We start from the raw sequence: 24966 nt of genomic DNA on the forward strand, positions 1-24966 counted from the left end.
TAGCCCCGCCGCCCCGCAGCTGCTCCGGCTGAGGGAAATTAGGCAGATTTAGAGCCAGCAAGGACGGCATGGGGAGGGCTTGGGTGGCCAGAAAGGTGAGGGGCAGCACTGCCATGGGGGGGTCAGGGGTCGGGGGACAGGGGACAAGGAGGTGACAGCAGTCTGGGGGGAGGTGAACAGTGGGGAACCTGAGACACATCAAGGGCTGCACACTGGGGAGAGCCAGGGTGCGTGTTGTGGGGACAGAGGGTGCATGGGGGGGGGGCACGGTGGGCGTCGTGGAGTGCACAGAAGGGGGGGACGTGGTGGGAGGGCCGGGATGCATAGATGCGGGGGGGGGGGGGAGGGGTGGATGGTGGGAGAGCCAGGGTGCACAGAGGGGGTGCATCGGGGCGGGGGGCAGGCATGCACAGCCCAGGCACTTGGAAAGGGCCCTGGGGTGCACTGAGAGGGCCCCGTGCGCTCTCCGGGGGTCCCACGGCAGGAGCCCCGGGGGGTCCCGACTCCCCCCCCATCCCTGCCCGTCCCTGCCCGCCCTCCGCGGGGGCTCAGCACGCCAGGTCAGGCGGTGTGTGCCCGGCCTGCAGAGAGCCACCACCCGCTCCCTCTGTCAATGTCCAGTAATTAAAATGTCACCGTTTAATTTTCAGGCCTCTCGGAGCAATCTTTTCCTAATAAAGAGTCTAATCGAAACGCTCCTTCCCCCCGCCTCCCCGGCAAGGGCCGCAGAAGAGGCTGTAAAGGCGCAGAGCCGCTGCGGATCGATAGAGAGAAGCCCGGATTGATCGGCCTCTAAAATTAAATTTATTGGGGTCATGGTTTTATATGGTGCTGATACAACTGTTAAATGGGGAACATTCATTTCCAATAGGAGGCGTTTATTAAACTTCCACTGAATTAGACCGCCGTGATTTATGTGGCAATCTCGGCACAGCCCTCCAGGAGAGAGGGGCCTTTCGCGGCCGTCCCCGCGTGATTATTTATTTATACACCCGTGACACGGCTCCCTAAGTTTTAACCTAAATTATCCGCCGGCCTTGCCTGCCAGCGGCACCGGCCCGGGGCAGCGGGGAGGGGGCGGGGGGGGGTCCCGTCGGGGCGCACCGCGCTGCCCGCCGCACCCCCGGTGTCCGCGACCCCGCCGCGCTCCTCCGCGCCCCTTCCGCGGCCGCGCACCCCCGCGCCCCTTCCGCGGCCGCGCACCCCGACCCGCTCGGCGGCCCCCGGGGGGGCGGTCGGGGCGGCGGCGGAGCCCGCAAACGTCCCGGCTCTCGCGTGCGGCGATCGTTGAGCGTTAATTAGAAATTCATTACAATTAAAAGCCGCGCGCACACGCCTTAATTACATCTGATTTTTAATTCCGAATCCGTGTTTACACAGTAAGCGAGACGTACCTCCTGATTATCCCCAATACTCTTTATACTGTACTAATTATGTAAATTAAACCTAATTAACTGACAAAAACTGCAGTCAATTCAACTGTTAAAAGATACGGCGGCTGCGAGGAGCGGGGTGCCGGCGGGGAGAGCGGCCGGAGCCGGAGCGGCGGGGCCGGAGCGGCCGGTCCCGGAGCCGGTCCCCGCCTCGGGGCTCCGCGCTGCCGCACCGCCGTCGGGGCGAGCCGCGGGCCGGCTCCGCCGCTCCCGGCACCGGAGGAGCTCTGCGGGAACCGGGGCAGCCGCACGGCTCGGGGAAGAGGGGGGTCGGGGCAGAGCCGCAGCCTCCCGTCCGTGTGTCGTCGTCCCCCCCGAAACCCCCGACGTGCCGCCGCAGGAGCGGCCCCGGGAAGGGGGAGGGGGGTACCGGCTGGGTCCGCACCGCCGCCCGCTCCCGGGGCTTCGCAGCCCGGTGTGGCTTCGCAGCCGGTTCCGCAGCCACTGCGGGTATTTAACACCGGGGGGGATCACCTCAAACCCGGCGGGGAGAGGGGCAGCGGGGCTCGGCCCCAGCGCGGAAGCGTCTCACCGCGCTCCTGGCTGGCTGGAGGATGGGGGGGGTTGGGAGGGTGGCGGGGGGAGATAAATAATTAAAAGGCGAGGAATAATTACCGGCTCGGGTTGCGATCATTGCGGGAAGGCCGCTCCGCAAGGCCCGGTCGGCAGCACCCGGTCCGCGTCCCCCCCCCGTCCCCCGACGGGACGTCCCGCGGGGAGCCGCGGCCGCTTTCCCGCGTGGGAGCGTGAACCGGGGCCGGTCCAACGGCGGCGGTGCGGGAAGCGCGGAGGAGATGGGTGGCTCCGCACCTGCGTTTCGCTCCGCGCCGGCTCCGCCGCATCCTCCCGGTGCTGTTGGTGATGGCGGGGAAGGCGGGGGGGGGGGGGGCACACACACACAAAAGTGATAGCTGGGGGCGATCCGCGCCGTTATTAACTTCTGTTTGATCAGTGTAATTGCGCCGATCGCGGCCGGACGCGATGATTAATTACAGTTTAATTAACGTGGCCGTGACGAGCGCTGCATGCGGGAACCCAACCAGGGCAGGGACGCAGCTACGGGCCCCCGTCACGCCGGCAGGACCGGCGGCCACCGGAGAGGGCCCCCCCCCGCCCCGCTCCGGTGGCCGCCGGTCCTGCCGGCGTGGAGTAGGTCCCCGTGGGAAACGAAAAAACACGGGCGCGCCCCCCCCCTCCCTCGCCTCCCGGCGATTTCGTTGCCGCCCCGATGTCCACCCCCCGCCCTCACCCCCGGTACCGGTTCCCCCCCCCGCGCCCCGCCGGCGGAGCGCGCATCCCGGTGGGGGGGGGCGGGGGATGCGCGGTAGCACCGCATCCCCGATTTCGATGGGGCCCCTCCGCCACCCCCCCCCGGCTCCTCTTTTCGTTGCCGCCCTCTCCCCACGCAAACTTTCAACGAGCATCGCTTTCCCCCCCCCGGCGGGATGCCCACACCGCGGGAGGGGAGGGGGGGGCGAAGCGCGGAGAGGCGCGGAGCGGCGCGGAGCCCCGCGCAGGTGCGGCTCGGGGCTGATCCCCGCTCTTACCTCGGGCAGCCCGGGCGGGTCCCCGCTCGGTGGCGGCCCCCCCCCCCCCTCCCCCCTTCTCCCCCCTTTCCCTCCCCGTTCCGCCGTGCCTTAAAGCCGCGCCGTGATTGACTGGAGCGCATCGGTGATTGACGGCCGCGGGGTCCCGGAGGCAGTTAATGTAAATATGCTGGTGCTAAGTGGGTGTGTCTTCCCGTTATTTTAGCTGTCACCGGATCAATGTGCAGCGTCTCCAAGTACGGTACCGGATCCTCCCTCGGTGGCGCGGTTGGTCACTCGCTCTTGTTGCATCTCGCCCGGGCGGACGCGGCGGCGGGGCGGGCGGCGGCCCCGAGGCGTCGGTGAAGGGCGCGTCGCTGCCCGCCCGCCCCGCGTCCCGGCGTTTGTCCGCGGTAAAGGGCTCGGTGGGGACCGGGCTCCCCCCCCCCCGGCCCCCCCGGCTGATGGCGGCCCCGGTGCCGGGCTGCGGCCCCTAGCCCCGAGGAGAGCCTGCACGTCCAGCCGGGCTCCGCGGCGCGGTAAGTGGGAGCGAGCGGCGGACGGAGGGGATGGGGGGGGTGGAGGGGGGGAGAGGGTAACGGGGCGCGTTTTCGGGAGGCGCTCCCCGTTATTTTGTGTAATGACCACGGAAGCGGCTTACCTCCGTGAGCCCTCCCCGCTAAGCCAATTTGCCTGGCTCGCTGCTGCCCTTCTGCTGCTACGTGCTGCGGGTCCTGCCCGCCCCGGCCCCCTAATCCGCCCGCTCCTAATCGCCTGCCGGAGACACGACAAAGGGGCTCCCGGCCAGCCGCCCCCGCGGCCCCGCTCCGCCCGCCACCGGGCACCGAGCGGCAAGTTTCGGCCCGGCCGGCCCGGCCTGGGGCTCGGCCCACCCCCACCCCCGGCCCCCGGCCCCGGCGCCTCGGGACGCGCCGGTCGCATCCTCCGGCGCATTTCGTTGGAGCCCGCCCGGGGCTCGCCGCAACCGGCGGCCCGGCCCGGCCCGGCACGGCTCGGCGAGCCGGCACAAAGGGAAGGGACGCGGCACCTCCCGGGGACCCGGAGCGGGGGGAGCTTGCGGGGGGGGGTGGTGCCGCCCCCCATCCCCCCCGGGACGCCCTTGCCCCGGGCGGCCGCTGCCGCCGGGCTGCCGGAGCCGCTCAGCCGCGGGTCCGCTCCCGGCGGCGGATGCAGCGGGGCTCGGTACCGGCGGCCGCGGCGCGGGGGATGCGCTACGGCTCCGCCAGACCTCTCCGGCCGGCCTGCCCGCCCGCGGCGGGGAGGGTCCTGCGGCAGCACCCGGGGCGGTGGTGGTGGGGGTCTGTCCTGCGGGCCGGGGCCGGCAGCGGCGAGAGGGGACGAGCCGGTCCGCGGAGCGGGGTTCCGGGAGCGGAGCGGGCCGGGGCCGGCGGCGGCGGCGGGGCCCCGGGAGCGCTTCTAACCCGCGCCGTTCCCCGATTTTGTTTTGCAGGGGCGTTTTGGGGGGGAATGGAGGCGATCGCCAGTCAGATGGGAAATGGGAGAGATGCAAGCTCCTCCCCAAATTCAAAGCAAGAGCTGCAGCCGTACCAGGGCTCCAATACCCTCAAGCCCAACCAAGTGGGTGAGACCTCTCTGTACGGCGTGCCCATCGTGTCCCTGGTCATCGACGGGCAGGAGCGGCTGTGCCTGGCGCAGATCTCCAACACGCTGCTCAAGAACTACAGCTACAATGAGATCCACAACCGGCGGGTGGCCCTGGGCATCACCTGCGTGCAGTGCACGCCGGTGCAGCTGGAGATCCTGCGGCGGGCCGGGGCCATGCCCATCTCCTCCCGCCGCTGCGGCATGATCACCAAGCGGGAGGCGGAGCGGCTCTGCAAGTCCTTCTTGGGCGAGCACAAGCCGCCCAAGCTGCCCGAGAACTTCGCCTTCGACGTGGTGCACGAGTGCGCCTGGGGCTCCCGGGGCAGCTTCATCCCGGCCCGCTACAACAGCTCCCGCGCCAAGTGCATCAAGTGCAGCTACTGCAGCATGTACTTCTCCCCCAACAAGTTCATCTTCCACTCCCACCGCACCCCGGACTCCAAGTACACGCAGCCCGACGCCGCCAACTTCAACTCCTGGCGCCGGCACCTCAAGCTCAGCGACAAGACGGCCACCGAGGAGCTGTCGCACGCCTGGGAGGATGTCAAGGCCATGTTCAACGGCGGCACCCGCAAGCGGACCTTCTCCCTGCAAGGGGCGGCCGCCGGCGGGCCCGGCGCCGGTTCCCCGGCCGCCAAGGCCGCCCTGCACCCGCCGCCGCCCGCCGGTCCCGAGCTGGCACCGGCGCACAAGAGCCTCCGCTGCAGCGGGCAGGAGCCGGCGGGCGAGCGCGGGGCGCTGGGGCTACCGGCGGCTCACGGCGGGGCGGCGGGGGCGCACGGCGGGGCGGGGGCGGTGCGCAGCTACCCGGTGATCCCGGTGCCCAGCAAGGGCTTCGGGATGCTGCAGAAGCTGCCGCCGCCCCTCTTCCCCCACCCCTACGGCTTCCCCGCCGCCGCTTTCGGACTCTGCCCCAAAAAGCAGGAGGACGCGCTGGGAGGCGCGGGAGGCGGCGAGGCGGGCAAGGGGGGAGCGCTGCCCCCCGGCATGTTTTGGGGACCCCCGCACCCCCACCCGCACCAACCGGCCCAGCCTCCCCACCAGCCCGGAGCCGCCAAGGACGCCGGCGTCTACCCCTCCTTCCCCGTCTTCTGGCCGGCCGCCGGCAGCCTGCCCGTGCCGCCCTACCCGGCCCAGAGCCAGGCCAAGGCGGCGGCCACGGCCGTGGTGGTGGCGGCGGCGGCGGCGGCGGCGGCGGCGGCGGCCGAGCCGCCGCCGGGTTTGTCGGGCCGCCACGGCGAGCTGGAGGGCTCGGAGCCGTCGGGCAGCGGGAGGAGCAGCGCTACCCCCCAGGAGGGAACCGGCACGGAGGGCGAGCGCTGCCCCAGCGCGCTGTCGCGGGCGGCGGGCGAGGAGGAGCGCTCCGGGGACGAGGCGCTGCTCCCCCCGCTGCCCCTGCCCAGGAAGGGCAGCTACCTCTCCGCCTTCCGCCCGGTGGTGAAGGACGCCGAGAGCATCGCCAAGCTCTACGGTACCCGGGAGGCGTACGGCGGCGCGGCCCCCCGCGGCCCCGGTTACCTCTCCCCGGACTTTCTCAGCGAGGGCAGCTCCAGCTACCGCTCGCTCTCCCCCGGGGGGGACACGGCCGAGGAGCCCGAGGTGGACGTGGAGTCCAACCGCTTCCCGGAGGACGACGAGGAGGATGCCGCCGCCGCCGCCGCCCCTCTCCCCGAGGGACGGGAGCCGCCGCCGCCCCGGCTGCTGGCCGGTACCGAGGAACCGCCGCCCGCCGGGGCCGACGGGCCCGAGGAGAAGGCGGGCGAACCGGCGGCGCAGGAGGGCGGCCAGCAGCCCGACGGCAGCCCCGAGCGGAGCAGCAGCAGGGGAGGCTACGAGGTGCGGGCGGGAGGGGGGATGTCTGCCCTCGGGGGTCCCGGCGGGGCCGGTCCCGGGGTCCCCGCCGCCCTGACTCGCTCTTTTGTAGGTGTACGCGCCGGACAGGGGGGAGCACCTGCAGCCGCTGAAGACCGCCGCCTCCCTGGGAGCCCCGGCCGCGTACCTCTGCACCCCCGAGGCGAAGGGTAAATCGGGCCCGGGGGCGGAGGGGGCGGGAGGCCGGTGCGCATCGAGGGCGCGGCCCCGGGCGTCGCCCCCCGCCGGCTGCTCAGCCCCGGGGGGGCTCCCGGGCCGCCGCTTTCGTTTTGGGGGCTTTCGGCAGAAAAAAAAAAACCAACTAATGCAAACGGTTTCGGGATGGGGGACGGGGCCTGGTCCCCCCCGCCCCCTTCCCCGGGCTCGGAGATGCCGCCGTCGGACGCGGCCGGTGCGGCGGGGATGGGCTGGCGGGGCCGCGCCCGGCACGGCGGGGCAAAGCTACTTTCCAATAGCAAAGCGATTAGGATGTCCGCTAAGAAGGTTTTAACGAGGGCTTTGTCCGTAATTATGTAATTAAGGATATATCAGGACCATACTTTCATTGCTTATGGTTGAAAATCGGTTTATTAACTTTAAGAGCAAGATAAAGAAGACAATCACTCCGCGGCAGAGGATTTAGAGACCAGAAAATCCTATCAGGACCAAAGGAATGTCTCGCATCCCAGCCCTGTAAATACCGACAGAGGTAAGCGCCGGTCCGCGCTCCGCAGCGGCCCTTCCGCGGGGCGATGCGCGGTCCGCGGAGCCCCCCGCAGCGGGGCTGACGGCACTCTGTGTCCGTCCCCGTGTCCGTCCGTGTCCCCTCGTCGTCGTCCCCCCCCGTAGGAGAGGACGGCCTCGGCATGGATGTCGCCGGGACGCAGCTGGTGGAAAAAGACATCGAAAACTTGGCCCGAGGTGAGGCGGGCGCTCGTCCCGCGGCGGGGCGGGGGGCTGCGGGGCCGGGGGAGGTGGGGGGAGGCTGGCGGGACCCCCCGGCCTCTCCCCGCGGCTCGAGGTATTTGTGTTTTCTGCAGGAGTGATTAACTCCTGTGATTAATGTAACGTAATGCGATTAGCGCCGCGCTGAGCCGCCTCCATATGGAAAAGTGCGGGCTCCCCTCAACCCCGCCGTGTATTTTTAAACAGATGAGTTACAAAAACTGGTCCTGGAGCAAATGGAGCTGAGGAAAAAGCTGGAGAGGGACTTCCAGAGCCTGAAAGGTACCGGCGATTCCCGCCCCCCCCCCCCGCCTTGCCCCAGCCGGGGAGTGGTGTTGACCCCCCCCTTGCCCCCGCAGATAACTTCCAGGACCAGATGAAGCGGGAGCTGGCGTATCGGGAGGAGATGGTGCAGCAGCTGCAGATTGTCCGAGGTAAGGCCTGGCCGAGGCCATCCGGCAACTATTACTTTTATTTTTTTAGCTCCTTTTTGTCTCGCTCTGTTTTTTTTCTTTTTTTCTTTTTTTCTTTCTTTCTTTTTTTTTTTTTTTTTAATCGATACCCTTCCATGCACTCCGATTCGTCTTGGGGTTTCGAGCTGCCCCGCAAACGGCTGCGAGGCATCATTACACGGGAGCGAATGAACCTTCCCCTCTCGCAGCAATTTCCACCCGGGCTAAATTAAAAACCGAGGCGTAAAATTACCTGGGAAGCCATGCCCGACTTTGCGCGCGTCGCGACCCCCCCGTTCCCCGTCCAACCCCCCCCCGTCCCCGTGCTGCGGACGAGCACGATGCCCTTCGGCCCAGCGCATCCCCGACGGGGCGGCCGTTCCCTGGACCCCCCCCCCGCGCCCCGGCGCGTTGTGATGCTTTCCCCCCCATCCCAGATACGCTGTGCAACGAGCTGGACCAGGAAAGGAAAGCGCGCTACGCCATCCAGCAGAAGTTGAAAGGTACCGGGGCAGGACGGGGGGGACACACAGACGTCTAAGGGGGTCCGACACCCACCCATCCCCACGTGGGGGCGGCCGGGGGTGACGGCTCCGTCGCTTTGCAGAAGCCCACGACGCGCTGCATCACTTCTCCTGCAAAATGCTGACCCCGCGGCACTGCACGGGGAACTGCTCCTTCAAGCCGCCGCTGCTGCCCCAGTGAGCGCCCCCCCACCTCCGGACCCCCTCTTTCCCCCGAAGCCATGCGGGCAGAGCCCACACAAGCCATTTCCACGAGGAGACACTTGTACATAGACGACTCGGAGCCCGGCTTTCCTCGGACTGGCAATACGGCGGGGAGCGGCCCCGGGCCGGCCGGAGGGGGAGCCGGGCCCCCCCCCCCTCCTGCGCCCCGCGCCCCCCCGGGGGCCCCCGCTCCGCCTCTCCCCCTCCCTCCCTGTGTGTCCGCTTCTTCGACCCTTGTCCAGACTGGAAACAAAAGTGGCTATGTGCAATGGATATAAATGTACTGTGATTCTCTTGGTACAGTATTTGTTGGATTTTTATTTATTTATGATGTATATTTATCCCCCCCCCCCCCGGGCCCCTTCCTCCCCCACCACCCCCTTGTAAATTTCTGGATGTAACAGCACTTTAACGGGCGGTCCGCGACTCCGGAGGCAGAACAACGCTCGCCCGCTCTGGGGAGAGACCCCTCTGTACGTGATTTTGGTTCTTTAATAAAAACCGACTTTAAGAAGCCGCCTGGTCCGTGGGGCTGTCCCGGGGGGCGGGGGTCTCCTGTCCCTCCCGCCCCCCGGGCACGCCGCGGGAGGGGCTCGCACGGCCCCCACGGCCCCCCCCGGGCCGACACCCCCGGGGGTTGGGGGCTGCCCGCTCCCCTGCGAAGTTCTCCTTTCTCCCTCCTCCTCCGCTCCGCAGCCGGGAGCTCATTAATGCCCATTTATATGCTCGTTTCACACATGAAAGTATTACATTAATGAGCTCTGAGAGCGGGTGTGGAGGTGCTCGCACACCTATTAGCCCTAAATACCTGTTTTCAGCCTAGGATTAACCTACCACGACATCTCGGTGGGCTGGGGGGGGGAAATGCACCTCGCACCGGGGTCCTGGGGCGCTCCGGGGACGGGAGGCACCGGGGGGGGACACACGCACGTCGCACCGTCGGTCCTACGGCGCACCGGGAGCTGGGGGGGGGATATGCACCTTGCACGGCGGTCCTGCAGCACAACGGGGCTGCGGGGGCCGGGACCGGGGGCGGGGGGGGGATGCACCTCGCAGCGCTGGGCAGCGGGGCTGCGGCTACCGGCAGCATCCCGGGGACTGGAACCGGTGCGGGGGGATGCACTGGGGGGGCTGCGCTTTGCCCAGCCCGGCGCTGCCCGCGGGGTTGCTGCGGTGTGAGCCGTCCTCGGGAGTTCCGCAGCGCGGATGTGTAGTAATTAGTTTCTGGGACTCTCATTAGCCGGAGCAGCGGCCGTTCCGCGGCCTGGGCTGCCACCGCGTGGGCACAGCCGGCGGTGCAGCCCCCCCCCCCCCCCGGCCCCGGGAGGGGGGGCACAGCGATGCACAGTGCTCCGGCCCGGCATCCCCCCCCGCTCCGCTGGGCCTGATCCGGCGGCACCCTGCGAGGTCATTTTGCGAAGGGATGGGGCCGGGTCCTCCAGCCACCGGGTGCTCTTGCATGGCCGCATCCTGCCAGCATAGCGGAGTCCATGTCTGCCCAGCAGCTCCTCTCGCCAACCAGCTCCGGGCTGGGGGTCTCTAGAGGTGCCTCCCAGCCTAAATCCCCATGTAAGTCCCCGATCAAACCCCCTGTTTTTTATTAGGCATTATGCCCCTCAGCAGTTCAGCGTGGCTTTTTCCCCTCAGCAGGGCCGGGGCAGTGGGTGCCTGACCCTGGGATCAGCTGTGCTGGAGCAAATAGCAGTAGCCCCCATCACCTATGGGTGAGGAAGACCATCCGAGCCACAGCTGGCACAGGTGAACGTGATTGTCTGGGCTGAAGGTTACAAAACCTTTGGGGTGGAAGTGCAGCTGACTTTCTTGCGTTCTCCTTGTTTCTCTGAGCATCAGGCAAAACACTTGTGGCCTGTTTGGGGGCAGGCACCCTTTTGCACTGTGTGAGCTGCAGGTGTCTGCGATACGTGACCCTGGGCGGGAGCAGTGGGGCTGGGGTTGCTGGTGACATCTTTCATGCAGGTAAGCTTATGGGAAGAGGGATCACCTTGCTGGGATGGGGAAGGGATGCATAAGACCAGGGAGATGATAGAGAGGTGAATAAAAAAGTAGAGTCAAGCTCTGCAAGCTAAGAGGTGGGTTGCCGGGGGGAATGAAATAGTCGGGCCTCTTTGGAGCTTGTAAGGGAGCAGCTGAGCCTCTTTCCTTGCATGTTCCTCTGCACTGCTCCAGCTGGGTCATTGCTGGCACCTCGTGGGCTGGAGGTAGCACAGGGTGACCCTGTGGAGGAGCCACAGAGGAACTTGGCCCGGGTACCTGGCCGTGTCCGCTGGCACTGCGGGGGGAAGCGTGCTGTGCTGCTGGCACTGCTGCACCTCGGGGGGACTCTCGCTCCAGACCCCAGCCCCTGGTCAGGGCCCACAGCCAGGCTCTGCTGTGCGGTGCTTTCCCAGCTCCCACCTTCCTCGTGCCGGGCTGCTGGAGCCATGTTTTCCCCAGCAGCTTTCCGGCCCACAAGGTTGTCCGGCCTCCCCTGCGCTCACCTGCCTGGGCACACTGTGCATGGGCAGCAATGTGGGTGCAAAAATGAACTATTATGTTGTATTAATATTTTCACACTACTTAAGCTCTCATTAAAATGTACTTTGCTGAATTTAATATGCGACTTCAAATGACACAACGTATTAAGTGCTTAATATACTAGAAATTATGAAACTATTATAGTCTAAGTAATATGAAATAATTAGAGTGAATTAAACTTCACCAGCAGAATGAAGGAAAGGCTTCAAATTTTTTCTTCTGGTTTTTTTTCAGTCTTAAAATAGTTGAATGCAGTAATAGCCCCTGAAAATAAACAACCAGAGTTAGGATTTTTAAATAATTAAAGCAGGAAAAAGCCTGGAGTGTCTGTATTTGAGCCTGTGATGAATTCTGAATTGGGGGAAGCAGAAGGTCTGTTTGCTGTAGCTGATGGAGTTGTTCTTTCAGGCCAGTGGCAGAGCAGCTCCAAGGAGCTGATCACCAGACCTCCAGCCTTGCCAAGGCTTCTCCCCATATGCTGTTTTCCTCTTGTACGCAAGGCTGTTTATTTGGAGGCAGGCGGACGCGATGGCTCCTGGTGACAGAGCAGTGTCTGCTTTGGGTTTCGCTGCCACGCTGCCTCTGAGCTGAAAGTCCCCTTTGCAGAGCAGCTCCCTTCTTAACAGGGGTGCAAATGCCAGAGACCCCCATGTTAAAATCTCAGTGTCTGGATGGAGCCTGGCCTCTCGTTCTCAGAAGTGCTTTGAGCCATCCCGCTGGAGTTGGGGTTGAATTGCAGGTGCTTTACTCGCAGGAAGGGGATCACCCTGGAGCGCGGGTGGGCTCAGGGGCTGGTAGATGCTCTCCGGCAGCTCCGCAGCCACAACGCAAAGTGCCCGACCCATCAGCTGCCGGGTTTAGGCCAGGTATTTGCACTGAGGTGTGAATGCACGGGATCGCACCACTACGGCATACGCCGGGTGCCGAGCACGGCGGGGACCCACTCGATCGGTGTCTCACAGGCCCCAAACCGCCACCGTTGACCTTGTGCAGCGTGGGGTCAGCTCGGATGCGGGCTGTCTCTCCATCGGCGGCGTGGCCGGATTGAGAGGACGCCAGGAGATGGCGTTCCCAGCTCCGCTCTGCGCAGAGCTCCTCGACGGAGTTTGTCTGGTTTTTGAACTGAGGTTCTGTGCAACTTCCATGGAAACGACTAAAATTACCCCTTGAGAAAGCAAGTCTGAGCCTGGGGTGGGGGGCACAGGGAGAGCAGCCCGGCGGAGAGCTGGGCAGAGCTCAGCCATCACCTCTCTGCAAGATGGACCTGCAGAGGTGAAGCTGTCGAGTCTCTCCTGAAGCAACGGCTTTGGGGACAGGAGAAGAAACGGGCACTTACTGTCCCCATGGACTTTAGGGACATGGGCCTTGTTGCTACCATGTGGGATGGTGGCCATCAGTAAGTAAAAACATGCTTGCACAGTATTCTGCTGGAGGACTTGAGGGGAAAGAAATGAGCAACGGGTGGATGTCGGTCCCATCTGTGCAGGGCTGGGGTGCTCAGGTGGCATGGTGCCATGGGTGGGGGGCAGTCCTGAGGGGCTCGTGTGTCCCTTGCAGGTTTGCTGACCCCCCACAACCCAGGGGAGAGGAAAAAAGCAGCTTTCCTGTGAAATCCTGGTGTCAGGAGAGACCCAGGCCAACCAGGAGTTCACAGACCTGATTCTGGGGACTAGGCCAGTGGTATTGTTACATGTAACCTAAGCTGCTCTGTCCTGAAGTGAGGACAGGCTCTTCTTTAGTAAATGCATAAGGCTCTCACCAGATTTACAGAGCAGTATCAGAGAAATAGTGCTGTACTTGGGTGAACACTAAGGCTAACACTCGAGTTAAAAGTGAAGAAAATGGTCCTTAATTTGCCTCCCTGAGGATTATTTAGGTTCCACCAACTGTATCATCAAAAGACACATTTGCTTGGAAAGTCTAATCATTAAGTACAAAGAACTTGGCAGCAAGCATCTAAAAAGTGTTAATTTTTAATATAGCTCTTTGATTTCAAGGGACTCTCTGCTGTTGGTGACAGGGAGGAAAAATAATCGCCTGATCAACCTTTTTGAAAATGTGTTGTCTAGTCTTGGGCTAGCATGGCATGCTTTATGGAAGATGTGTTTGTATGACTCATCTGACTTTGAGCGTGCTCTTTCAATGCTGTTTTATTCCTATAGCATGTATTATCTTGGACTGTGGGCCAGTGAGTACTGTGCAGAGACACAGGGAAAACATGTTTCCTTTTCCAACAACCATTCAGGCCCAGGGTGGGTCTGGAAACCAGCAGGTTACATCCAGGCTGGAAGGGACCTGTGGCTCTAGTCCAGTCCCTGCTCAAAGCTGGGCCATCAAGTTGCTCAGGGCTGTGTTCAGCTGAGACTTGAATATCTGAAGGAGCTCCATGATCTCTCTCCACTTCCAGTGCTTGACCTCCCTCATGATAAAAAACCCCAAGGTTTTCTCTATCATCCACTCAGAATTTCTCATGTTTCCTGTTGCCTCTCACTGTGCTCCTCTGAGAATAGCCTGTCTCCTCTGTGCCCTCGCATTTGGGATTTGCAGACAGCAGCAAGACCTCCCCTTTGCCTTCTCCTCTCCAGGCTGGACAAATGCAAATCCCTCCACATCTCCCCATACATTGTGTGCTGTGGCCCCCAAACATCTTGGCCCATCAGGACCCCTCAGGTCCCTTCCTGCAAAGCTGCTCTCCAGTTGGTCACCCCCACCTTGCACTGGCACGTGGGCTTATCCCAACCTAGGGGCAGGACACGGCATTTGCCTTCACGAGGTCCATGTCCATTCTCCAGCCTGCCCCAGTCTTTCTGAATTGCAGTCCCGTCGTCCCCAGCATCGACTGCTCCTCCCAGTTTGGTGTCATCTGCCAACGTTCTGTCCCATCATCCAGGTGGCTAATAAGGACAATATTGATCCTGAGGGATGGCACTGCTCACCGTCTGCCAGTTGGACTTTGTACCCCAAAAACGACGTTTGAGCCTGGCAGTCTGGCCAGTTTTCCTACTAGCCCGCTTATCCAGTTCGTATCTCACCACTTTGGCTATGAGGATGCTACGGAAAGCTGTGCCAAAGGCCTTGCTAAAGTCAAGGCAAATAAACCCCCTTGCTTCCCCCTCATCCGCAGAGCCAGCCCTTTCATCACAGAGGTCAGCCGGGAACAATTTGTGCCTGGTACCCTGTGCTGGCTGTTCCCAATTGCCATCATGTTAGCCTTTTGGAAATGCTTTCCAGCAGGATTTGCTCCATCACCTTCCGGGGGTGATGCTGGTGAGACCAACCGTTCTGCACCGCTCTGGATCCTCCTCCTTGCCCAGACCACAGCTGGGTGTCATATTTGCTTTTTCCCAGTCATCAGCATCACTGTGACCTTTCGGAGATGATCCAGAGTGGCCCCTCAGTGACGCTGGCTGGTCCCCTGGGTGCTGCCCGCCTGGCACCACAGACGTTTGTTTGCCCAGGTGGCTGAAGGGGACCTGAAATGTGCAGTTGTGACCACAATGTGCCATGAGCTGTTGGCTGCCTCAGCCTCACTTCAGCAAACTCAAAAAGCTCTTTCTTAAGGGAAAAAATCCCGGCTATTTCAGGATCTGGCTGCAAGGGGCTGGGGACAAGGTGTGTGTCTAGCCCTTGCCTGGCTGGAGGTTCCTCCCTCCTTCGTCTTAAGTGTGTTGTGTAAATCAGTTTAATTTGTGCAGTGAAGTGCATGTATGGCTGGTGCCCTTTGGGTTTAATTTTGGTATGTTAGGGACAACTGTGGACAGGACAGCAAGGAGTCGTATGTAAACAGGCTGGAGCGTCCACATGCAAGGAGGCACGGGTTTAATTAAATTGTTGGAGGTTTGGGTGCAAACAAGACTTTCTGTGCTGTGCAGATGACAGAAGAGCGTACAGCAGGGTAGCTCTGCCTTGCTTACAAAATCATTTATTTTCATGTAACAAAGTGAACGCTGCGGTTTTCTTGGAAACTTAAAACATATTTTCCCCCCTTATTTTTTTAAGCTGAAAATTCTTTCCTTTGATCTCCTTTCTGACTCTTAATGAAGTTGTGGGATCAGACTTCCCGCATTGCGCCTGTTGTTTTCGCTTCGCTTCGCTGCCTGACCGTGACGGAGCTGGCGAGGGGGGCGAGCTCGCCTCTCCCAAGTATTTCACACTTCCTAACACCAGCCCAGCTTCAAAGCATGCTACAAACACGAAAGGCCCACGCCTGCCTGTGTGAAGGCCAGGCTTTCACTGAAGTCCGTAAGAGCTGAACATGCACATCCAAAGGTATAATTTGACACTAACAAATTAAGTCTCGCTATTTTTCTGTGGAGGAATTGAGCTGCTATTGCCACAATGCAGGTGTATTAACTGGGGAGGGGGCGGTGGGGGGGACCAGTGCCTGTGCTGGAGAAGGGATATTTTCCAGTCCATCACGTGTTGGAGGCAGCGATGGGATGATCAATCCTCAGGAGACTCACCCCGGCAGTCTCACTGCCCAGAGCCACTTGTCTTGTGTTGCAATTAAAATAATTGGTAGCCTAGGAAGGGAGCAGTGGGCACGACGCATTGCACAGCGCTTGCATGCAGAGCTGGAGGAGCGTTGGTCCTGCTCTGCTGGTTGCCAGTCAAGGAGCCCTACGGGGGGGTCTTGAGGTCCCCTTGCCCCCATCCCTGCTGTATCTTGGTGGTGGGTTCTTCGTGCCAAACCTGTCCCGAATTGCCACCGGTGATCTCTGAACGCCTGCGCCAGCCAGGAGGATGCAGGCAGGCAGTGCTGCAGTAGCTCTTACACCGAAGGCAAAGCCCTTTTGGGAGAGGATGGGAGCACCTTTTTGGGAAGCCTTTGCTGCTCCTGCTTGTGCTACCCCAGCTCTGGAAGAAAGAGCAGCCTTCAGCTGCTAGGGCCGTTAATGTCACCTTTCACAAGTACTACGCTTGCAAAGGAACCTGCCAAGTATAGCACATTTTAATTTGCTCTTTTCCCATGCATTCCTGGATTTATGGCTTAGTTCAGTCTGGTTACTGCTTGCTGTATAGATGTAAAGCTCTCTCCAGAGGGTCACTCCACGCCATAAGCTTTGTGGGTTCCCTCGAGGAAACTGATGTGCTATTCCCTGAAAAGCATCCACCTAAAGAGGGGTTTTATATTTGATTTTGCAGAAATTTGAGCTTTGAAAGCTGGCAAGGAGATTTGTCTATCCGGTGATTACATCTAACAGGCTTCTGTCTGAACACAGATAAGTTACTCTCTATTCTCTGCATACCTTTAAATGCTTAGTTGTTTTTAGGTAGTATGGATTTGGGAACATATTAATTGTGTAAAAATGAATTAAAAAAAAAAGAGAAAGAGAAAAAAGAGCAACTTAGAGAAAACGCATTCTCAGTGATGCCTGTACCAGGTTGAGAAGTACATTTGCAGTTGCTTGCCATCTGTAGCAACTTGTCCAAAGCAAACATTACCAGTCCATCCAGGTTTGGCTGCATAATTGCCATAAACCATTGCAAGGGCATCCAGAACAGCACAGCCCTGGAACTACTTCTAGGATTAGGTCCTACTCCCTTGAAAAATAAACCTTGGCAAGAGCTCAGTTCTCCCTAATAAAAATTCCGTTTTCACAGCTCTAATCAAGTTTTCCAGAGCTGTGGTCCAAATTAGAAACTGCATGCAGAATATCTGACCCAGGAGAACAAGATGGAGTTTTTCATTTAAAGCAGTGCCAGGCTGGAAATTTCCAAAGTTCTCAGTGGTTCACCTACGGCAAAACTGTGGAGTGTGTCCTAATAAACCCGTCCCTTCCATGGCAAAGCTCCGTCAGACCCAAACTCCTGGTCGCTGTTCACATGTAGAAGAATCTCCTTTGGGGGATTCTTCCAGAAATGGCATCTCTCTTCACAGACGAGTAGATATTTCTGGATTGATTTCATGGCCAACCATTAATTTTTTTTTTTTTTTTTTTTAAACTGGGGAAGGTGGTGGGGAAAAGAGGCAATGGAGCTGAAGCCACCTGGCTGTGTGAGCATCCAGAGTGCCAGTGGGCTCCATGCTGAACCCTGTCTGCCTGGATGGCACCCCATGTCTGCAAACTTCTTTGAGATCCTCCAAAATTGTTCCATGAGTGGTCTTTGCAAAAGATGCTGTGGTTCCCATAGGACCCCTCCTCATTTGTCACTTACCTGCCCTTCTCACCAGCAGCAGGAGGCATTAGGACATCGTTGAGCTGTGATCGGTGATGGTTCTGCAGGCTTGGTCCCACTTTCCAAACACCCCCCCGCCCCAACAATACCGCATACTTCTGCATTTAGAGGAGGGAGAGTTCAGAAATCCGGGACTGTCTCCAGGAGGGTTACAGGGACCGGTGGCTGGGTTTGTGCAAGTCATCTGGAGTTCAGCGCTAAGTGTTAGAGGAGAGCTGCTCGCAAGTGAACAGCAGAAGCAGTTTTATGTTTAATCATTTAAATTGTTTTCTACCATTGTTTTTCCAGCCCTAGATCCAACTGCCCATCAGTAGCTTTCAGTGCAAATGCATTTTTCTTTTCATGTGGTAAATGGTCCTCTCGCAGTATTTGGGAAACAATGAACCTATTAGTGTCTTGAAGAGAGATGATCCAGTTACATGTAAACACGGGATAAATCTCTGCTGGTTCTGTTAACAGTGCACAGGGTTCAAGCAATATAAGTTTATTTTTTAAATGCAAATGCAGCAGTGATCCATGCAGCACGGATCACAGATGAACTTGGCCATCAGTAAATGACAGCGGAGACTGTAGGAGAAAGGAGGAAACCACAGTCACAGTTCATCTTTGTATCTCAGGCTGGCTGGGCGAAAAGATGTACAGAAACATAAAAACCCCAGGCAAGATCATTGCTTAAATGCTCACGTGGGCTCCTAATTGTGGAAACATGTTGAATTATGTGATACGATGCGGTTATATAACACCTTTTATGAAACTCTTGGCATGAAAACAATGCATAAAAATAACAGATGTGGCAAATCACAACCATGTTCTGAAATCTTTCTGTAGTTCATTTTAGTGAAAACAATGGACTTGATTTAAATTGGGAAATTCCCCCCCCCCCCCAAAAATGTCCATGGGCAAAGAAATATTTGAAAGAACAGTAAAAAGGCTAAAAGTGCAAACAGGGTTTCTCCTAAAGAAATCTGCAAGCGGCTGTTAACTCAAGGGCAGCACAGCAAAGGGCGTGGGAGGGGATGGATGGTCAGGCCCTGCTTCTGCGACTCTTGCTACCTTCAGCGAGACTTTTCTTGTAAGCCAGGCAAGTAAGATGTGGTCCTAAGATGTGTCCCAAGGGAATGACAGTAAACCGCCTGATTAACAACAGACTATGCAATTGTCTTTCCAGGACCATCACTTCAGCAAAACCTAAAGGGATGCCCGAGATGAATTGCAAATGCATGAGGGTTTCTGCAAGGGAATAACCAGGCGGGTGCCTGGCCGTCCTCTCCAGCCTTTCACCATCCCAGGGTGTTGCATGTTCACCATGCCAGGGTATTGGCACATGAGAGATGGGTTTGGAGTCCTCCACGGGAGAGGTCTCGGGTGTCAGGAACATGGCTTTTTCCCATGCTTTTGTGAAACTGCATTGCTGGTAACAGGCCTCGCTGCTCACAGCCTGTAATCAGAGCAGAATCTGTGCAGGAGCAAATGCTCTGTAACTCCACCGGCTGATAAAGAGGAACAGGCTCCAATTGAACACCGAGAATTTACTCCTGTTTGTTGTGGTACTCGGTGTCCTGAACATGGGCACTCCACAGCTTGGAGCACCTAAAACCAGACCCAGAGCTTTAAACCATGAGGCAATGCCATGCTGCTGCTGTGCATGGAAGAAGAAATTGGGAATTGCTGGGGGTTGTTTGTTTTTTTTTTCTAAATCCCCTTTCTGGCTATTAGCCTCTTATACAGCTGATTTCTACATTGGCTCAAGCCCTGGCCCCAGTTGCCATATGGGACCATCACTGGTATGACGGCTCCGTAATAACTGTTCTTCCCAGAACTGAATTTGGCCTCAAGTCTGCTCCATAATGTCTCATTAATTCATTATTCATTGTTCGAGAGAGCGCAGATTTGATCGCAGGACCGACTGCTTGGTTGTTTCTGAGCGATTTGGCTAAGAGGTGCCAATTATTTCTTGGTATAATTTTAAAGAATTTTGGTTCCCAGATGGAAGAAAACTGCAGGACATCTTCAATGAAAAAGGGAAAAATAGTATTAATAGCCTATTTTCATTAGTAGAGAAAAAAAAGACCTTTCAGTTAAAGGCTTCCAACTTTTTTAAAAAAAAAAAGGAAATTTCAACTGAAAGAGAGAACTTACTGTTTTGAAAGAGTTTGCTGGGTGGAGACGTCAAACTGAAAGGATCTTGTGCAACTGTGCCTTTTTAGGTCTAATACTAAATTCACCCATTTATTCCTTTGCTTTACCACAGGAAAATCACTGAGGAATGCTAAGGAAAAGACTGATTTTTGGACTAGCCAAAAGCATGTAGCACCTTCCAGGATCAGACCCGGACATCTCTGTCTCTAATTTTTGTCCAGAGAGCTGCTATTTCTGTAGCAATTCCCATCCTCCAAGTCCTCTGTAAGTGTTAAGTATTTTTGCATCCAGCAAATGGAACAATAACGGAGGACTTAATTTTCCCATCTGTCAGCTAGTCCTGAACAAATTGTACGTCTTTCTCTTTAGAGAGAAATCTTAGGTAAATGAAAAGGTTTAGTGTTCATTTTCATGTAACAGAGGTTCTGAAAGAAATTCTGTCATGTTTCTGGCTGATTTTTTTTTTTTTTAAACATATTAGAAATCACAGAAGACTTGTTCTTGTAACTCGGAGACGGTGGCTCCATCTTGGGTAACCTTGGCTCACACTGTCCCAAAGTAACGCACATCACAGTGGCGAAGCCTGAATTTGGGGGGGAAGCCGATGCTGTATGTTAAGGATGGTTAGTGGTGTCGGTAAGGGAAAAATGCAACCCAGGGCCTTCGGAGAGATTGCTCCGCTGGTGCAAAGCTCGAGGGCCAGGAGCGTGTGGCAACGCTGCGTGCTCCGTTCTGCCCTGCTAAGGACGGCTGAGCACAGGCTGGTCTTTGTTGTTTCCCAGCCTGCCAGACAGCGTATGGTACAATGCTGTTTGTCTTGGGCTTGACCCTCCGAGGCCGTACTCCAGCGGACAACGCTACTGACTTCGGTTGGTTTCTGTGTGGGAGGGTGCCGATAACATCGCTTAAAAACCTGTCGGTGGCCTCTTGTGCTTGCAGAACTTGTTGGTGTTGACTCTGTGCAGGTGACAGCAGCTCTAGGCCATGTAGCGCTGCTCTCTTCCCTTCAGTTTGTGACAGAAGAGGTGCTTTTGGGTGCAGGTTTCCCCCTTCTCTCATGAGCTTATGTAGCTCTGTGCTTGCTTCCTCGTAGACATTGTCTGTCCTCCCCCTCGCCACCACCCCAGCGCGACCCAGCTGGCAGGCTCAGATAAGGGCTGAATGGGGAGATAAGAAGCTCTTTTCCTTCTCTTCCCTCATCTGGAGCACCAGCAAACGGTGAGGCTTCGCTTTTGAAATCCCACAAGCTCTGTTAAATACATGGGAAAGTGGCTCCCAAATGAAAATGGTCACACAGCCCCCCTGTCTTGGAAAACAGATTCGTCAAATGCAAATCTTTGGTGAAAGAAGTGCAATGAGAAAAAAAATTGGAACCAGGTTCTCCCTCTCCTCAGCACACCACCATGTCTTTTAAGAAGCCACCCTTGAAGCTCCAGGATAGTTTTACCTTTAGCAAAACCATATTATGTGATGTGGCAAAGACACACCCTGAAAGAAACAGGTAGGAATTTGGCTCTGGAGCTATTTCTACTGGAAAACAAAAGAGTTTCTGTGATAGTCCAGAACAAGTGCCAATTAAAGGGTATGAACTTTTTTCATACTGTGTTAAATGCAGAATATTATTAGCAAGGTTCATGCAAGCTACCAGTAGCTTTTTCCACCCTTCTTAATTAGGCAGGCTAAGTGCAACATGGTGAAGTAGTCCAGCAAATTGAGACAACAGGGCAAATAAATAAGTTTTTCTTCTTGTCTATCAGTTTCTCCCTCGGCAATGCATTTTTGGAGTGATGTCCTTGGATGCAGCAATGCATCCATAACAGGACTTTGAACGACAGAGCACAAGGAAACTGTGGCAGGGCTCTGGCAGGAATCCTCTGGGCTTTACGGCTAGTGTGATTGCTGCTGCAACATGTGCTGCCTTACAAAGGAGGCATGATAGCTTCATCACACCAGTGATAATGAAGTAGAAGAGGACATAAAGAGGCAGCTATTGACTGGCTCGGGTCTTCCCTGCTCTGAGCCTTGGCGTCAGAAACTGCCGCTGCTGTGATTCCAGCGTCGGTATCCATAGCACAAGCTTTAGAGCGGATCAGGTTCAAGTAATTTTGCTGGGTTGTGCTGTCTACTCGCTAGCTTGTGCTGCCAGTAGAGCTGCAGCGGGGATAAATTATGATGTCAAAACAGAGAGATGTTGTCACACAACCATCTCCCCTTCTGGGGTCAAGGTTCTGCTTTATAGCTTGGAAACCCATTAGTCCATTTGAAAGCATATGGCCAAGAACTGACAAAAAAAAGTCTTGTGTGTTTGGGTCAGAGCTACAGACAAAAGGCTCTTTGTGCTAAGAGCTGACAATGACAAATAAAGAGGAACCTGTTGATCTAGGAGAGAAATGGAGGATTATGAAAAGATCACATGGTGAGAAAAAGACCTTGGCTGTTTGTCTGGATGTCAGTCTTGTCTGTCATTAAAACACTTTCTGCAGCTATGGCATATTTGTTAATAGAAATACTGTCTCCTGCTCATGTGTTTTTTTCTAGCCTAGAAAATGCTACCTGTGCCTAAATGTGCCACCCTCGTGAGACCACATCAGAGAGGTGGTATGCTCTTAACTGGATCCTTGCCATGTGCTAGGCGTTATGCAGTATAATTAAGGTTTGCAAATCTCTCTGATAGCTCTGGGAGCACTAGAAACAGTAAATGCTAAAAAATAGTGTCTGTCCAACCATGATACATAAATACAGGACACAAAGAAAACCCAATAACAAAACCCCTATAATTCAACAAAGTTATTGGAAGTAAACCAAAAGCCATGTCTAATGCTAATAATAAGCATATTTCCCAAAGGTAACATTTGATTTCTATCCAAACCCAAACATATTTGAAGCTCTGCCTGAACGTCGTTGTATAGCAGATTAACTGGGACAGTTTAATCTGTGAATAACTTTGTAAAGCCTTCAGCCAATTCTGAAGAAACAGTAACAGTCTTGACAAGACTGGGCTACAAAACACTTCACAGATAATGTGTTTTTTTTCACAGTAAGTCTGGAGAAAATAGAGAACGGCTTTGGTTTTGTGGCACACACATCTGGCAAGTGCATAATTCTGATCAGTGTGCAGAGAACGTGCTGAACAGAAATATTTATATTGAACATTGATGGGCTGCCTAAAATGACCTCCAGAGTCTATGAAGTGCACCATAGATTTTTGAAAAAATCTATTATAGCCCATTATGCTCTGGAATGTATCCGAGTCATCACCGAAGAGAGTGCCAGCAACTCTCTGCATTTGCTGTAGCGAAGGAGACCTATGGAACCATGGTTAATTCAAAATAAACTGGGGGTGGGGAGGAAATAACAACAGAATGCTTTTTCTCTGGTTTTATTTATCTTTACAGCTGAAGAGACTGTGAGGGGGAAGGTGACTGGAAAATAAAACACAAAGGGAAAGGTCCCTTGCTGTTCTTCAAGCACTGGTTTGAAATCAATGCAGATAATGCACTTGGAAGGACTGTCTCATGTACTGGTTTTCAGTAAATTGCTGGGCTTTGCTTCCCAGTGATAATGTGATAGTCATGTCTGTGTCAGTAGGAATATACTTTTAAAAAAAAAGGAAAGAAGAAGTGTGCAATTCCTTGCAAGCAGCGTTTGGATAGTTTAGTCTGGGATGCCCTGAATTCTATACATTGACTGAGAAATATCTAGGGCTGCTGCATATCTCTCCTGGTGATACAGCATGTTTCTCAGTTCTCTGTAGCTTACTCCAAAGACACAACAAACTATACTTAAACACAATATCCTCCTGCAGAGAGAAATGTCACCTCCTGCTCACCACAGCCTTGCACAGCCTCTCTGGCACAGCAGAAGTATTCTCTAACCACTGCCCTTCCTTCTTCCTTTGCCATCTTGATTTTTCACCCCTGGTAGTCAGTGATACACTCCCAGTGACTTCAGTGCTGCTGGATTAGGCTTAGGGTCCAATTATCCTCATTAAAAGTATAAACTAATAATTCGTAGTTCGAAGCAGGTTTGCTATGGACAGCACTACTAGGGATTTAGTGCATGATAGTGGAGTTGGTGGTTAGGTTTTCTTTTAATAGTATTTTTTAACTGGAGGCAGATCTGTTTATATATGCTTTGGGAGAATAATTTTATGGGTAAATATGATCTTTATTAATATTTTCTTTGTTAATTCATTGACGTTAGTAAAGAGCTTTGAAGATGAAAGCACTGTATGCAATAAATATTAACATTATTCCAACTTATTTTAATGTTGCCAGCATTCCAGCTCCATCATCTTTCATCCAAGAATCTCAAAGTGCTTTCCAAATGTTAATTAATTTCCTCTCAGCAGTCCAGAGAGATACCTATTATTATCATCCCCATTTCACAAAGGAGTAATTTTGAGTGCGTGTTACCCCATGACTTGGTCAAAATCAGGTAATGTGGCAAGAGTCTGTTTGGGACTGATCCAAAAATTCCTGACTCCCATTCTCCTGTTCTTGCTGCTAGACAGCATTCCCTTCTTGGGAGTGGGGTGTGACACTCACTGGCGCAGTGCTTGCCTGCCTTTGTCAGGTGCTTTTACTGGTTGCTCTTAAACCAAAAAAATAGACAACGATAACGTGCCACACTCAGGACAGGTGAAAAAATAAAACTCTTCAAAATCAGAATTACCATAGCTATTAATGGTACTGAGTGGGCTAGGGTGAATTTTCAGTATCTTTTAATGTGCAAGAGTAAATCTTAATTGGATGCTGTTTTGGAGTCCTATTGGACAGTCAGAATCTTACAATCCGTACTCAAAAGACTATCAAAGTGGAAACCTTTTCTCAAATGCAGCACAGGTGAGGATATATTGTGGTGGAGAGTGCAAGTGAGCATGAAAGGTCTGAGCTAAATAGCACATGCTGCAGCTGAAACTTTTCTAAAACACTCTCCCCAAACCAGAGGCTAAGTTAATGATGAGACGAGAAGACCATTTAGAGACAGCATGACTCCAGCAATCCATGAGAACAATGCAAAGTTCAAAAATAGCAGTATTGACTGGTGGAAAAACAACATACATATAATTTTCAGGTAATTACTACAGTATAATTATCTCTGTTGTTTTCATATGAGCCATCTGAAATGAACTCTGCTTGCTACTGGAACTCAGCTTTATTTACAGTGTTCCCATGACTAAAGTGATTCTTTAGAAATAGTGATTAGGTAAAAAAATAAAGATGTGAGTACTTCATACCAGATACAGTCTCTGTGCCAGCAGGCATAGCCTAGCTGCTGGCACTTTATTCAGCTTTTTATCCACCTCTACTCTGAACCACTTTAGGCAAGATGAGAGCTAAAGAACTGGAGAAGATGAGCATAATCTGCTCCTATACTGCCTATATTACTTCCATGTGTGGTCCATAATGGAAATTGTAGGACAGGGAGGAGGAAAGAGACTCAAATTGTAAGAGATCTCTGTCTTTTTCTAGATCCCTGTATGTGACTGATGCCCCATGCAAAATTGTTATAAATTAGGATTGTATGAAAATGTCAGCATTTTACACGT

The 24966-nt window shown here is 55.7% G+C and overlaps 1 protein-coding gene across 2 annotated transcripts; it reads left to right on the top strand.

The window, feature by feature from the left end:
* Positions 1-3195: 3195 nt before the first annotated feature.
* SKOR1 (SKI family transcriptional corepressor 1) lies at positions 3196-9066 on the top strand. 2 transcript variants are annotated; one of them, XM_069798657.1, is made up of 9 exons: positions 3196-3498; positions 4431-6421; positions 6510-6606; positions 7038-7145; positions 7286-7357; positions 7589-7663; positions 7741-7815; positions 8271-8336; positions 8441-9066. In XM_069798657.1, the coding sequence occupies exons 2-9, from the start codon at positions 4448-4450 to the stop codon at positions 8536-8538; spliced, it is 2565 nt and encodes an 854-aa protein (XP_069654758.1). In that variant the 5' UTR covers positions 3196-3498; positions 4431-4447; the 3' UTR covers positions 8539-9066. The 2 variants fall into 2 exon arrangements, with proteins under 2 accessions (XP_069654758.1, XP_069654757.1); XM_069798656.1 differs by lacking the exon at positions 3196-3498 and having other exon boundaries at positions 3739-6421.
* Positions 9067-24966: the final 15900 nt, after the last annotated feature.

This window comes from Haliaeetus albicilla, chromosome 12, assembly GCF_947461875.1.
Source record: "Haliaeetus albicilla chromosome 12, bHalAlb1.1, whole genome shotgun sequence".
Classification (NCBI taxonomy): domain Eukaryota; kingdom Metazoa; phylum Chordata; class Aves; order Accipitriformes; family Accipitridae; genus Haliaeetus; species Haliaeetus albicilla.